Raw genomic sequence first — 15,580 nt, 5'->3', positions numbered from 1 at the left:
GAAAGATACGTACTTACGCGGAGAATAAGGTGCTGGGTAAGTGGAGAACTTCTACTTTTTACTTATCTTTGTTTACTTATTTTTTTGAGACAGACTCTCACTCTATTGCCCAGGCTGGAGTGTAGTGGCACTACCACAGCTGACTGCAGCCTTGACCTCCTGGGCTCGAGTGATACTCCTGCCTCAGCCTCCAGAGTAGCTGGGACCACAGATGCACACCACCACGCCTGGCTTATTTTTTGATATTTTGTAGAGATGAGGACTCCCCATGTTGCCTAGGCTGGTCTTGAACTTGATCTTCCCACCTTGGCCTCCTGAAGTGCTGGGATTACAAGTGTAAGCCATTGCACCTGGCCCTTAGCTTTATTTGGAAAAAAAAATTCTTTTACCACAAACATGTATGTTTTTATAACAGAAAAAAGAATCCTCTACATAAATACGGGGGAGAAGGGAGTAACTATAACACTGAGTTACCAGCATGAGTCCCAGAACTTGAGACCTAGGATCCTGAATTAGGGGACACTTTGTTATCCATCATTTTCAGATATCTATCTATCTATCTGTCTATCTACCTATCTAGATATATATATATATATTTAAAAGTGATTCCCTCAAGAGAGACTTTTTTGGGTAAATGTCAGGCATTTAATACACTATTAAGATATATGGTCACGCATAAAAATACTTTTTGCCGTCTTTGGAGTTTAGTTTCCTAAACTTTTAAAAATAAGAGGCTGAACTAATATGGTCTCTCCATTTCCTTGCAGTTGACATGCTATGATTTTGTGCTGTTAAAATGATATGCAGAAACCTTTACAAGAGAGTTCATAAGACATCTGATTCATTTATGAGTACACGTTTAGGGCCGGGCGCGGTGGCTCACGCCTGTAATCCCAGCACTTTGGGAGGCCGAGGCGGGCGGATCACAAGGTCAGGAGATCGAGACCACAGTGAAACCCCGTCTCTACTAAAAATACAAAAAATTAGCCGGGCGCGGTGGCGGGCGCCTGTAGTCCCAGCTACTCAGGAGGCTGAGGCAGGAGAATGGCGTGAACCCGGGAGGCGGAGCTTGCAGTGAGCCGAGATCGCGCCACTGCACTCCAGCCTGGGCGACAGCGCGAGACTCCGTCTCAAAAAAAAAAAAAAAAAAAAAAAAATAAATGAGTACACGTTTAGCCAGAAGGCAAAAAAGTTATTGATACCACTACAACATCATCGTTCTCTTTTATATCTCACCTTGGGTTTTCAGTTGGTTTTTAGATTATTCCTCTATTCTTCATAATATAATTGATACGCAAACAAATACAAAAAAAAACAAAGAAAAACCTTGCATAACCTTACTGTCCAGATGAAACAACTGTTAACATTTTTTTTTTTTTTTGAGACAGAGTTTCACTCTTGTTGCCCAGGCTGGAGTGCAATGCGCGACCTCAGCTCACTGCAACCCTGCAACCTCTGCCTCCTGGGTTCAACAGATTCTCCTGCCTCGGCCTTCCAATTAGCTGGGATTAAAGGTGCCTGCCACCATGTCTAGATAATTTTTTTTTTTTTTTTGGAGACGGAGTCTCGCTCTGCTGCCCAGGCTAGAGTGCAGTGGTGTGATCTTGGCTCACTGCAAACTTCGCCTCGCGGGTTCACGCCATTCTCCTGCCTTAGCCTCCTGAGTAGCTGGGACTACAGGGGCCCGCCACCACGCTTGGCTAATTTTTTGTATTTTCACTAGAGATGAGGTTTCAAAACCGTGTTAGCCAGGATGGTCTCGATCTCCTGACCCCGTGATCCGCCTGCCTTGGACTCCCAAAGTGCTGGGATTACAGGCATAAGCCACCGCGCCTGGCCAATTTTCTTTGCATTTTAGTAGAGACAGGGTTTTGCCACGTTGGCCAGGCTGGTATTGAACTCCTGACCTCAGGTGATCTGCCTGCCTTGGTCTCCCAAAGTGCTGGGATTACAGGTGTGAGCCATCACACCCTGCCATCTTTAGATCATTCCTATAAAGAATCGATCTTTAATTCAAAATAGTATCACAAAAGAAGTGACCCAAAATATTTCTGCTCCATAAATTCCTAAGGACTAACACACTGGGTACTTCTACCCATTAAGTACATTTTGTGATAAAGAAGAGTACATATGAGTAAAATCCATCCCTGAGAACCTTCTGAACATGTATAAGTCTATGTTCATTTGGAAAATGTAAGTTCAACATGACCCTGACATCCCATTCCATTTGTCATTTTCAGATTTGTACTGTAAACCTTACATTGAACTCTTATTCACATGTCTGTGCACGGGTCAATTGCTAACATGCTTCCTTTAACCACTCTACATTCATGACCACTTTTCTGTGTATATTAGGCTCACTCATTCTTTCAATGAGCCAGGTGCTGTGGGAGATAACAGGTGAATACAAGATTCCTGCTGACAACAGCTTCAGCTCTGCGAGCTCTTTACCTTGTATATTCTTCTTGTAGCTGACCAGGATCAGGTGGGAAAAATTTCACAGCTAGGCGAAGCACCACATTCTTTGGCCCTATAAAAAAAAAATTTAAACTTCACAAATAAGGTCAATCTTTGCATTTATTCTCTTTTCATATATTACTACATAACTGAGGTCATGCTTCCAAGTGGACTGTTACAGCAAATCTTTTCAAATAATATGATATTAAGAAATTTCTGCCCAGGTGTGGTGGTGTGTGCCTGCAATCCCAGCCCTTTGGGAGGCTGAGGTGAAAAGAAGGCTTGAGGCCAGTAGTCTGAGGCTACAGTGTGCTACAATTGCACCACTGCACTCCAGCCTGGGCAGGAGAGTGAGACCCTGTCTCTGAACAAAAGAAAAAAGAAAAAACAAAGAAGCATTTCCTGTATATGAATTTGAGTCCCAAGTACCAATCACATATGTACAGAATTTTAAAATCTTTTGCATTAAGCAGGGATTACTCAAGGAAGCCTTAAAAACAAGTAGGAAGTTGCACATTAAAATATTTAAATAGGCTGGGTGCAGTGGTTCACATCTGTAATCCCAGCACTTTGGGAGGCTGAGGCTGGCGGATCACTTGAGCCCAGGAATCTCAGACCAGCCTGGGCAACATGGTGAAATCCCATTTCTACCCACTCCCCTCTTCCCACCAAAAAAAACCCCAAATCAGCCAGATGTGGTGGCGCATGCCTGAAGTCCCAGCTACTTGGGAGGCCAAGGTGGGAGGACTGCTTGAGCTCAGAAGGCAGAGGCTGCAGTGAGCTGAGATCACACCACTGCACTCCAGGCTGGGTGACAGAACGAGACTCCGCCCACCCCTCCACACACAAACATGCTTGCGCGCTCTCTCTCTCTTTCTATATATATATATACACACACATACATATATATAGAGACAGAGATACATTTTTTTCCCTAGTTTATTTATTTATTTTTTTGAGACAGAGTCTCACTCTGTCACCCAGGCTGGAGTGTAGGCGCGCGATCTCGGCTCACTGCAAGCTCTGCTTCCCAGGTTCATGCCATTCTCCTGCCTCAGGCTCCCGAGTAGCTGGGACTACAAGTGCCTGCCACCACGTCTGACTAATTTATACTTTTAGTAGAGGCGGAGTTTCACCGTGTTAGCCAGGATGGTCTCCATCTCCTGACCTCGTGATCTGCCCACCTCGGCCTCCCAAAGTGCTGGGATTACAGGTGTGAGCCACCGCGTCCAGCCCCCAGTTTATGTTTTAGGGAAAAAAATGATAAATGAAAAAGTTTTTTTAAAAAAGTTTATGTGTTTACACTATTTTTTTTTTTTTTTTTTGAGATGCAGTCTCACTCTGTTGCCTAGGCTGGAGTGCAGCGGCACGATCTCGGCTCATTGCAACCTTCCAGGCTCAAGCGATTCTCCTGCCTCAGCCTCCTGAGTAGCTGAGATTAGAGGCATGCGCCATCACGTCCAGCTAACTTTTGTATTTTTAGTAGAGACAGGGTTTCGCCATGTTGGTCAGGCTGGTCTTGAACCCCTGACCTCTGGTGATCTGCCCGCTTGGGCCTCCCAAATTGCTAGAATTACAGGCATTAGCCACCACAACGGGCCAGTATTAGTAGTAGTAATAAAAAAAATTATTTTTGAAATCTGATTACTGTAAAGGTACATTATCTTAGTTTATCAGTATAAAACAACTTATTTTGTTTTCTTTCCTCAGAGATCCTTGTTCTGCTATAACAAAGTTATTTCCACACCTTTTTCTTCAATTTATAATAGTAATACAAAAAATTATGGGTGACTCAACTATAGACTTCATCTGACACAATTATAGAAGAACTGAGAAGTGTTACTATTTGTTTTAATTTTAAAAATTTAGTAAGTAGACAAATGAAAATAATTATTTTGAGACTGAGGTGGGAAGACAGCTTGAACCCAGGAGGTTGAGGCTGCAGAGAACTGTGTTCGCACCACTACACTCCAGCCTGGGCAACAAATAGCGAGACCCTATCTCAAAAATAATAATATAATTGTTATTATTATATTCATAGTTACAATTATGTTTATAACTGTAAAATAGTATCAACTATTTTATTAAAAGCTATTTAAAAGGAGAATCTCAATGTCTTTTCACAATCAAGGGAGAAACTGCAGTTATTTTTGCATATTGGCCAAAAATTAAGATGATGTCAAACAGCATATGCTCTTATTTCCAAATGTGAAGCAAGTCACCTAGAATCTTCTGAGTTAAATTTACTAAAACTAAACAGCAAAATGACTTCCAAGTTTATCTGCTGTTGGTGATCACTTCCCGCTAACCATACACGGTGGTGACAATGAACATTTGAACATGCCTTTTAAACATTCCAGGACAAAGCATCTTAAACAAACAGATTTTAAAGAGTTAAACCAAGGACTTACTTCGTATTTGCCTAATGATGGGTTTCATAGGTTCAAGCCAAATCTAAAGAAGGGTTAACAGAAGAAATCCAATCTATTAAATAATGTCTCTATTTAACAAATATGCTATAAAAACAAAAATGGTTATAATTAGATAAATTTTTATGTCAGGAAAATTTTGACTCTACCCCCTCTTAAAAGTTGAATCCTGATAAAACAAACTGTACAAGAAGCACAGCAATGCCTGCTTTGGGAAACCTGGGAAGACATTAAAATTGCTGTATTATACTGGATACCTCCATTCAGTTGCTGCCATGCACAGAATGGGTCCCAATAATTATTTGCGGGAATTTGTTAACACCAAACAAATATTTGGTACTACTGCATTTATGAACAAACTGATGAGAGGGCTTCTGTAAAAAAGAGGTACGTCATGTCACCAGAACAGGAAACTTGGATAAATCCAGTTGCACTGCCAAGGGTATCTGAAAGGCTGGACAGAACTTAATAATGCTGACATGCTTTTTGAACTAAAGGGTAGATGTATGGTTCTTTAAAACAGTTATATCTATAAATATTAAAACTCCACACTTTTTAAGGTTGCATCTATTAAGTAAAATGAGGCATAACTGGTTGTTTGCTACAAATCCACTTTCAAAATGATTTTCATACAGGATGTATTAGAAGTTGCTTTTATAACTTTTAAGAGAGTTTCCTTGGCACATGTGCTAACGACAGAACAAATTTAGGGAGGGTGTGAATTCAGGCTTGGATTAAAGGCAAATATATTATCTACAGCTAACAGTAATATATTTTAATAGCAAAAATATTTGATACTGATGATATGACAATTATAAAAGATCTTGTGGGTATCATCACAGCGGGCCCGAAGGCTCCATGCCTGGGCACATCATAAGCATCCTACTGCATGCCTAGGGCCTGTTTCCCTAACAAATCAAAGCACTTACCCAGTAGGACTGAGTATTTTGAAACTCCAACCCGAAGTAGTCACATTCTACCAGATTCAAACGCTTCCACACTTGTGTCAGTAATATCTGGCCATCACATTTAGGCTGTGTAGAGAGAGGTGGGAAAAATAACAAGGACCGAATGACTAAACAGCAAGGGTTTATGAAAACTGTGCATAAAACTACTTTCCCACACACAAAACTTTATTTGTTGCCTCACTTTGTCTTCCAGTGTATAACTAAGATTTATAAGCTATATAAAAAAAAAGAGTCTGAAGCATTTGTGCACAGAAACTGGTAACAAAATAAAGCTAAAAAATTTCTTCCATTTTACATTTAGTGTGTTTTCAGTCCTATTTCTTTGTAACTTTAGGCTATAGAAACCATTTCTAGTTTTAGTAAATATTTTATCAAATAATTTTGATATTTACACCAGGTGTGGTGGCTCATACCTATAATCCCACTAATTTGAGGCTGAGGTGGGTGGATTGCTTGAGCCCAGGAGTTTGAGACCAACCTGGGCAATACAGTGACACCTCGCCTCTACCCAAATTAAAAAATTAGCCGAGCACAGCGGTGCCCACCTGTATTCCCAGCTACTCAGGTGGCTGAGGTGTGAGGATTGCTTGAACCTGGGAGAAGGAGGCTGCAGTGAGCCATGATCATGCCACTGCACTCCAGCCTGGGTGACAGAGTGAGACCTTTTCAAAAATACATAATTTTAATATTTACTAAAAAGCTAAAGTCTTAAGAGTCTTCGTTTATATAAGATCCCAGTAAATAGTTATTTGATCAATCGGAAATTACAAAGAGTAAAAAAAACATATTATTTGGTAGTATTTCACATCAATGAGAAGAACTGTTCATAAAGGAGGTGGGGCAACTGACTTTCCCATTAAGGAAGAGAATGGGCTGAGCACAGTGGCTCACGCCTATAATCCCAGCACTTTGCGAGGCTGAGACAGGAGAATTTCTCGAGTACAGGAGTTCAGGATAAGCCTGGGCAATATGGCAAAACACTGTCTCCACCAAAAAAATAAAAAAAAAAGCTGGGTGTAGTGGCGTGCGCCTGTAGTCCCAGCTACTCAGGAGGCTGAGGTGAGAGGATCACTTGAGTCCAGGAGGCAGAGGTTGCAGTGAGCCAAGATTGTGCCACTGCATTCCAGCTTGGGTGACAGAGTAAAACTTTGTTTCAAAAAAACAGAAGAAGAAAAATGGAAATAGAGTTTTATTGTACATCACTCACAAAAATAAATTCCAGTGGACCTCAAGACCAGAATTAAACAAGAGAAGACTCTCTATAATCTTGGGAAAGGTAAAGTCTTCCTAAGCATAGCAAAAAGGAAAGATGGACAGACTTGACTCAAATAAAAGTGAAAAACATCTGAACAGAAACACATTTAACGAAGTTATTTAGAATCACACTGGAAAAAGTTATAATGTTTTATTTTGCTCTTATTAGATGAAGATGTACAAATGGCTATTATGCATTTAAAAAGATACTAAATTTCTCTAATAATAAAACAGTAAGACATTTTTCACCCATCAGTTAGAATGATGATGCCAATACTCTGTGAGAAACAGCCACTTTCACAGAGTACCGGGAAGAATGTAAGTTCATGTGACCTGTGGGGGGATCATGTGAAAATACCTTTCAAAATGTAAAGTGTGCGTTTACCTTTGCCCCAGCAATTCTACTTCTACAACTTTTTCCTACAGACATTTTCATACAACTGTACAGACCTAAACATGTTAAGGACAAATTCAGTAAAGAATTGGTAAAATAGGCCGGGTGCAGTGGCTCATGCCTGTAATCCCAGCACTTTGGGAGGCCAAGGTGGGTGGATCACCTGAGGTCAGGAGGTCGAGACCAGCCTGGCCAACATGGCAAAACCTTGTCTCTACTAAAAATAGAAAAATTAGCTGGGTGTGGTGGTGCACGCCTATAATCCCAGCTACTCAGGAGGCTAAGGCAGGTGAATAGCTTGGGAGGCGGAGGTTGCAGTGAGCCGTGAGCCAAGACTGCGCCATTGCACTCCAGCCTGTGTGACAAGAGTGAAACTCCGTCTCAAAAAAAAAAAAAAAGAATTGGTAAAATAAATAATGACATATCCATAATGGGCAACTATGCAACCCTTAAAAAGAACACAGAACTCCCTATGTCTTATTGAAAAAAGTCTACAACACACAGTTTAATTAAGGGAAAAAAAAAAAAAAAGGGACCGGGCATGGTGGCTCGTGCCTGTGAACTCGCAAGCTGAGGGAGGAGGATTGCTTGAGGCCTGGAGTTCAAGATCAGACTGCACGACAAAGAGAGACCTTGTCTTTACAAAAAAATAAAAATTAAAAGGAAAAAGAAAAAAAGGACTCCATTTCTATACAGTGTATATAACGATTCCATTTTATTAAAAACACACATGCCCCATGGATACATTTATATGTAATAAAAATAAGTTTGGAAGGCTGTTCACTAAATCTTTAAAAGTAACTGTCATTAAAGAACTGAGCAGAGGTGGAGGTGGGGGCAAGGGCATTCTTACTTCTTCACTTCTATAACGCCTCAATTTTTAACCAATAGGCATATATCATCTTTGCAATTAACAAACAATATGTGCAAACTGGGGGAGGCAAATCTCAATGTTCCAAAGGACATTATGGCCCTTGAGGTTTAGTCACCAGATTCTCACTGTGTAAGAAATAAAACCTTGCAAATCCATTGTAACAAAGCAGCATGCAGAACAAAAGTACAAGGAACGCCTCTTTAAAATGGAAAGGTGAGCTACAAAGTGACCCGACATTGTAAATACAATTTCTAAATAACAAAAGGGCAAATCTGTGTTGAACTTGCTCTGATATAATCTTTTAGGGCCTTCTCCAGTAAGAACTTACTCTGATGCCTGTGGGCATCTAGGAGGAGGCATGCCAGTGCTCCACATGTGGTCCATCAAGACAGGGAGAATGCAGCTAGACCAGGGTTTCTGAGACTGCTAACCAGTCAGAAATTAGGAGCTGCGGAGTATGCTGCGCTAATTCACTGTGGGCCCAAACAACTCTATGAAGTTCTCTCAAAGCCATACTGTCTGTCCACACCTCCATCCCCTCTCACCAGGATCACCAGGGCAGTCCTCCTCATGGCTCTTCCTGAGTCAGGACTTGGGGTGGGGAGGCTACATACACCCAAGTCCCTCACTCTGATACAGCCTCACACTACCTGGCTTCACCTGAGTGCAGGGGTAATGACATGCTCAGGCTATTCCCTTAGAGAATAATTCTCTCTCACTTCCCTTCTATCAGTCTCTAGTGAATGCTTTGAGAATCTGATAAAAAGTCAGCTCATTTGTGGGCTCTCTAAATTCAGTAAATTCTACCTAATTACCACACCAGCTGGTAGAACACATTCAACTCTAGAACTGCCCTTTGGCATTGCTGCTGACCGTGACCCGTTTATTTGTTTAGGTGTGTTCCTCCTACCAGTGGCAAGTTTAAAGGGCAGGGACTGCATCTTCTCCATCCTAGTAGCTCCAGCTCTGGCTCACAGGAGAGGCACTACACATGTCCATTTTCCCGGACTGTCCACCACTGCTCCTGATTCTGATGGCTCTTGTGGGAGGCTGAGTGTGCATGTCAGGTGGCACAGAGAATATGAAATTCTCTTAGCTCTCCCCTCTTCTTCAACTACCTGGCTGCCCCCTGTGAGTCACTGGGAAGGTCAGGGTTCACAGGCTTACCTGAGCCCCTCCACTTCTAGTGCAGCCAGGGTTTGCTCCAGGAGTTCTGCCCCACCACACCGATGAAGGCAACATACACTAAACATGCAGGTGCAAGCACATTCACAAGGCACCTGTTAACCAGCAATGTCCAACACTCAGGACAGGGTTTGTAAATATGGGCACAAAAATTCACAGTTATATGTGTATTTGTATATATACACACACAAACATATGTGCATGTATTTAACCTTCAGTGCAGGGACAACGATCTTTTCATGAACGGTGCCAGGAGAACGGCATATCCATACAGGTGAAAATAAGCACTGACTCCAACCTCACACCATGCACAAAATTAATTCAATATGAATCACGGAAAGGCACAACAATAAAGCTTGGGTAGGCAAATATTTCTCAAACAGGACACAAACAGCACTAGCTCCCCTACCACCAAAAGATTGACATTGACTAGCTGAGTATTACAACCTTCTGTACATCAAAAGACACTGTTAAGCTAGGAAAAAGGCAAGCCACAAAATAGAAGATAGTTGCAATACAAAAACCCAACAAAGGGGCTGGGCGTGGTGGCTCACACCTGTAATCCCAGCACTTTGGGAGGCCGAGGCAGATGGATCATGTGAGGTCAGGACTTTGAGACCAGCTTGACTAAAAATACAAAACTTTCACTACTCTCTACTAAAAATACAAAAATTAGCTGGGTGTGGCGGCGTGTGCCTGTAGTTCCAGCTACTTGGGAGGCTGAGACAGGAGAACTGCTTGAACCTGGGAGGCAGAGGTTGCAGTGAGCTAGGATTGTGCCACTGCATTCCAGTCTGCATGACAGAGCGAGACTCCGTCTCAAAACAAACAAAAAACAAACCCAATAAAGGTCTTGTAGCCAACATATATAAAGATCTACAAATCATAAGGAAAACCAGACAACCCAATTAATGACAAATAGGCCGAAAGACTTAAATAGGCACTTCACAAAAGAGGATATTCAAATGGCCAATGAACAATAAGAAAAGTTGGACAATATTACATCAAGGAAACGCACACTAAAACCACAATAAGATACCACTAGACCCTCACTAGAATAGCTGAGAATATAAAAATGGATAATCCTAATGTTGGCAAGAAAGTGGAACATCTGGAGTCTCAAACACTGTAAATTTGTATGATCTCTTTGAAAAACTGACAGTATCTACTAAAGGTACACGGAAGTATACCCTATAACCCAGCAATTCCAGTCCTGGGTATAAACCCAACAGAAATACCAGTTTACAGAGACCTAAAGACAAATTCAAAAATGTATGGCTGGGTGCAGTGGCTCATGCCTGTAATCCTAGTACTTTGGGAAGCTGAGGCAGGCAGATCACCTGAGGTCAGGAGTTCAAGACCAGCCTGGTCAACATGGTGAAACCCCATCTCTATTAAAAATACAAAAATTAGCCAGGCATGGTGGCACACGCCTGTAATCCAAGCTACTTGTGAGACTGAGACAAGAGAATTGGTTGAACCTGGGAGGCGGAGGTTGCAGTGAGCCAAGATTGCGCCACTGCACTCCAGCCTGGGAGACAAAGCAAGACTATCTCAAAAAAAAAAAAAAAAAAAAAAAAAAGAAAGAAAGAAAGAAAGAAAGAAAAAAAAGGAATGTTCACAGAAGCTTTATTCATAGGACCTCAAAACTGGAAACTACCAAAAAGGTCAATTAAACAGCAGAATGGATAAACAGTGATTTGTTTTTACAATGGAATACTACCCAGCAACGAACAAGCAAACCATAGCTATACCAACAACACTGATAATTTCCACATAGTACATATTCTATTCATGCACATGATAAATACATACATACTTATATGAAATTCAAGATCTGGCAAAACTAATTTATAATGCTAAAGATCAAAACAGTGGCTACTTTTGGGGGTCATAATTGAGACAGACACAGGGAGCCTGTTCTACTCCATTCTCTGGGTGGGGATACGTAAGTGTATACATATTAAAAAATATCAAGCTGCACACATAAGATACATGCACTTTCTTATGTAAGTTATATCTCAATAAGAATGTAATTAAAACGAAAAAAGGGCCAGCTGCAGTGGCTCACGCCTGTAATCCCAGCACTCTGGGAGGCCGAGGCAGGCGGATCATGAGGTCAGATTGAGACCATCCTGGCTAACACAGTGAAACCCCCGTCTCTACTAAAAACACAAACAATTAGCCAGGTGCGGTGGCGGGCGCTTGTAGTCCCAGCTACTCGGGAGGCTGAGGCAGGAGAATGGCGTGAACCGAGGAGGCGGAGCTTGCAGTGAGCCGAGATTGCTCCACTGCACTCTAGCCTGGGCGACAGAGTGTGACTCTGTCTCCAAAAAAATGTAATTAAAAGGAAAAACTCTTGGAGTTCATGAAAATTGATCTTTTACATTTTATAATAATCCTTTCTACAAAAGTCTCTGAGCTGTAAACTTCGCCTCTGCTTGATATACCAAGAACTCACAACTCAATGAAGCAGCTGATTCTACCGTTGGACAGTTCTGCTTGAAAATAATTCCTAGCCTTTTCGTCTAAATGTCTCTCCAACCTCTACCTCCCTAAATCCTCACCTAATCAATCTTTTCTGGACACCGTTCAGCTTACTAAGGTCCCTTTGAAAATGGTCCCAGAACAGAACACATATCACAGAAATTGCTCACAGAACAGAACATGCATCACAGAAATCGCCACAGAACAGAACACGCATCACAGAAATCGCCCACAGAACAGAACACGCATCACAGAAATCACCATGAACAGAAATACTCCATCACAGAATCACTTTACAGAACAGAACACGATCATACAGAAATCAACTCCAAACAAGATAAGCTGGTGTGGTGCCCACACTATGAAGTCTGATCACTTCCCACAGATCACTGCGTGCAGATCAGTTATTCAGAGAACAAGACTGTACACTTCATGAGAACAAATTTTCTAAGAAGACTATACCAAAACATACATCAATCTAGTTTAATTTTTTAATATATCATTTTTAAAGTACTAAACATAAAAAGAGATAATTTTGTGGGCCATATGTTTCAGGAGGGAAGAAACCATATTATGAACTTGGTTCAATAATTAGATCACCACACTCTTGGAGACTTTCAACAGAAAGAATTATCCCTAAGGACAGAATCCCAGGTAGTTCCTGATACTTCAACTCAAATTACTGGAAAACAAACAAACAAACAAACAAAAACCACTGTCAGGAGAGCCCCTTTTTCCCCCCACATAGTAGGCACTCAGATGTCTATTAATGAATAAACAAATCCCTTAATAACTGGAAGAAACATTTGTTATGACCATAAATACTGAAGTCCAACCTGACATAAGCGATTAAAAGGTGGGCAATTCAACATGACCAGGAGTAGCAGGCAGTGTGTGAGGTGCAATGCAGGCCACAAAGAAAGGCTCTGCAAACCAGCCAGGTGACCATAGGGTTCCCAGCCATTCTTAAGCTGCCCTGCAATGGCATAAATGCATAGTTTCCAAGGATGTCAAGAAATTTGGGAGGACGTTGACCTGTTATTTTTCAAACCTAAAGAAGACTAAAATAGAAGAAACAGGTTTAATGTGAACAGTTTACACTTTACAGCTAAATGTAAGAATTGATGGTCAAGATGATAAATATAAAATAAGGTACAGAGATATATTTTCAGCTCTTTGAACTTTTTAGTGTATTGTATAATCATCTCTGAAACAGTACCAACAGCCATCTGAGCCAAGGGTCAGGAATCCTCTGCTCTAAGTAGGACAGGAGCAGGTATTCTCCAGGCCCTTTGTGGCTCCTGAGTTGATCAACAGGAACGGGTTTCCTCACAGTCCTAAGGGCAGAGGCTTTGGAGTGGGAATCCTCGTTTCTACTTGGTGAGTATACTTCCTCAGTTGAAGAACAAACACAACTCTTACCCTGAATGGGTTTTGTGGGAATGTAATAAGGTAGCACAGGAAAGCTGCTCAGCACCATGCCTGGCACACGACATCTCCAAGTCCAATACTGCTGCTCGCTGTCTGCCCACACAGAACAGAGTGAGCATCACCAGAAAACATCATACACAGCGAGGGCTCATGCCCCTCCTGAGTAGGGAGTAGGGTTCCTTCAGGACAGGTCCTCAAGGGTGCAAAGCAGCTTCTAAATAAGGTCTACAAAAGTAAGACCTCGGATGAGAGGAAGAGCCCTTTGATTCCATGATGGGTGCATGTTACTCAACACAGCATCCAATAATTTTTTTCCTGCCAATATGTAAAACATATTTTAAAAATCACAGTATTTTCCATAATGTACTTTGAAGAAACCAAACTTTCAGAATATTTTTCAAGAATTCTTGTGAAAGTAATTTTTCACAGAGTCACTCTCCATAATTTGTATAGATGCCTTATGACCTGGACAGTAGCTCATAAAGTGTCACAATCAGTTCTATTTTCAGTGTCACCTGTATCAGTCATATGTCCTTTTTTTTGAGATAGAGTCTTGCTCTGTCACCCAGGCTGGAGTGCAGTGGCGTGATCTCGGCTCACTGCAAGCTCCGCCTCCCGGATTCATGCCATTCTCCTGCCTCGGCCTCACGAGTAGCTGGGACTACAGGTGCCCGACACCACGCCCGGCTAATTTTTTGTATTTTTAGTACAGATGGGGTTTCACCATGTTAGCCAGAGTGGTCTCAATCTCCTGACCTTGTGATCCACCTGCCTCAGCCTCCCAAAGTGCTGGGATTACAGGCGTGAGCCACCGCGCCAAGCCCACATGTCCATTTTTATCCTTTCAAATCTTCTCGACTTAAAACATACCTTCTGGTCCTAAAAATACAGAAATTCAGTATCAGGTGGACTACAATAATCACCGCATGTTCCCAAAGTACCAAATGATCAGATGAAACAAGACTCTCCCTGCACTAGGTTGGAAGGGCCTCACAGAAACTTAGAGCACTGGCATCATCCAGATGCTCAAAATGGAAGAAAATCCCATCGCCATCACACCGTGTTTCCTGCTGAACTCAACAGCGACTCAAATCAGAACTGTGTTTCAAATACTAGGCTGGAGGAGAAACAGTATTAAGAACACAGTATAAAGAATACAAGTTAAAAAGCAAAACTTTTTGTTCAATGTTTCCAGTTTTCTAGTTGGTCACGGTGTTAAAGTCCTTTTCCAGGCTTAGGTATAAAGAATATTGTTAAAAATTTACATTTACAAAACTATTAAAGATTTTGTCTAGATGAAAATGGGTGACAAAGGCCCGGCTAACAAAGTACTTCTTTATTCTTTGTCTTAAGCTCTGTGGGAAAATTCTTCTTGAAACAGCTTGATTTTGTCCTTTAACTTGTTTCAAGTACTCATTTACAGTTCATTTGCCAAATTATAACTCCTCCATCTATCTAGATGGCCACTCCTGTTACATAATTCATATCTGTACTGGAAGTTTCATTACTTAAGATTTTTATTGTCTAATAATTAGATCAATCCCAAATTTCCTTTTATAATATTATACTGTACAATGAAAATCATCTTGAGAGCTCAGAAGGAAACTGTAGCTACATTCTTTGAAAGGTCACCAACATTTTTGATAGGCATTTCACTCTCATTTTGGCACATTTTCAAATCTTGGGTTCTCACATATTCTTAAAATACTGTACACCAAACTTCTACTCCAAACTGCACTAAGAACCATAAGAAGGCTGGGCGTGGTGGCTCACGTCTTTCATCCCAGCGCTTTGGGAGGCCAAGGTGGGTGGATTACCTGAGGTCAGGAGTTTGAGACCAGCCTTACCAACAAAGTGAAACCCCGTCTCTACTAAAAATACAAAAATTAGCCGGGTGTGGTGGCAGGTGCCTGTAGTCCCAGCTACGAACCATAAGGAGTAGTACTAAATCTGACAGCATAAAGATGTTAACTGTTACTTCTGCTTCTTTTTTGAGATGGAGTCTTCCTGTATTGCCCAGCGCAGTGGTACCATCTCAGCTCACTGCAACCTCTGCCTCCTGGGTTCAAGTGATTCTCCTGCCTCAGCCTCCTGAGTAGTT

General features: G+C 41.6%; 1 protein-coding gene across 6 annotated transcripts in view; it reads right to left on the bottom strand.

The window, feature by feature from the left end:
• FARP2 (FERM, ARH/RhoGEF and pleckstrin domain protein 2) overlaps window positions 1-15,580 on the bottom strand; it is a 141,822-nt gene that overhangs the window by 87,963 nt on the left and 38,279 nt on the right. For 5 of the 6 annotated variants that reach the window (XM_031651900.1, XM_031651902.1, XM_031651904.1 and 2 more), the window contains exons 3-5: window positions 5,816-5,920; window positions 4,869-4,911; window positions 2,452-2,530 (exon numbers count right to left, since the gene is read on the bottom strand). In XM_031651900.1, coding sequence (XP_031507760.1) covers window positions 2,452-2,530; window positions 4,869-4,911; window positions 5,816-5,920 — 227 coding nt within the window. Of the gene's footprint in view, window positions 1-2,451; window positions 2,531-4,868; window positions 4,912-5,815; window positions 5,921-12,128; window positions 12,315-15,580 lie in introns of those variants that run through there. The other variant, XM_031651905.1, reaches the window with a different exon arrangement.

Source organism: Papio anubis, chromosome 10 (assembly GCF_008728515.1).
Source record: "Papio anubis isolate 15944 chromosome 10, Panubis1.0, whole genome shotgun sequence".
NCBI lineage: Eukaryota > Metazoa > Chordata > Mammalia > Primates > Cercopithecidae > Papio > Papio anubis.
Note: the sequence above shows the minus strand (reverse complement) of the source record. Positions and strands in the feature narration are given on the sequence as shown.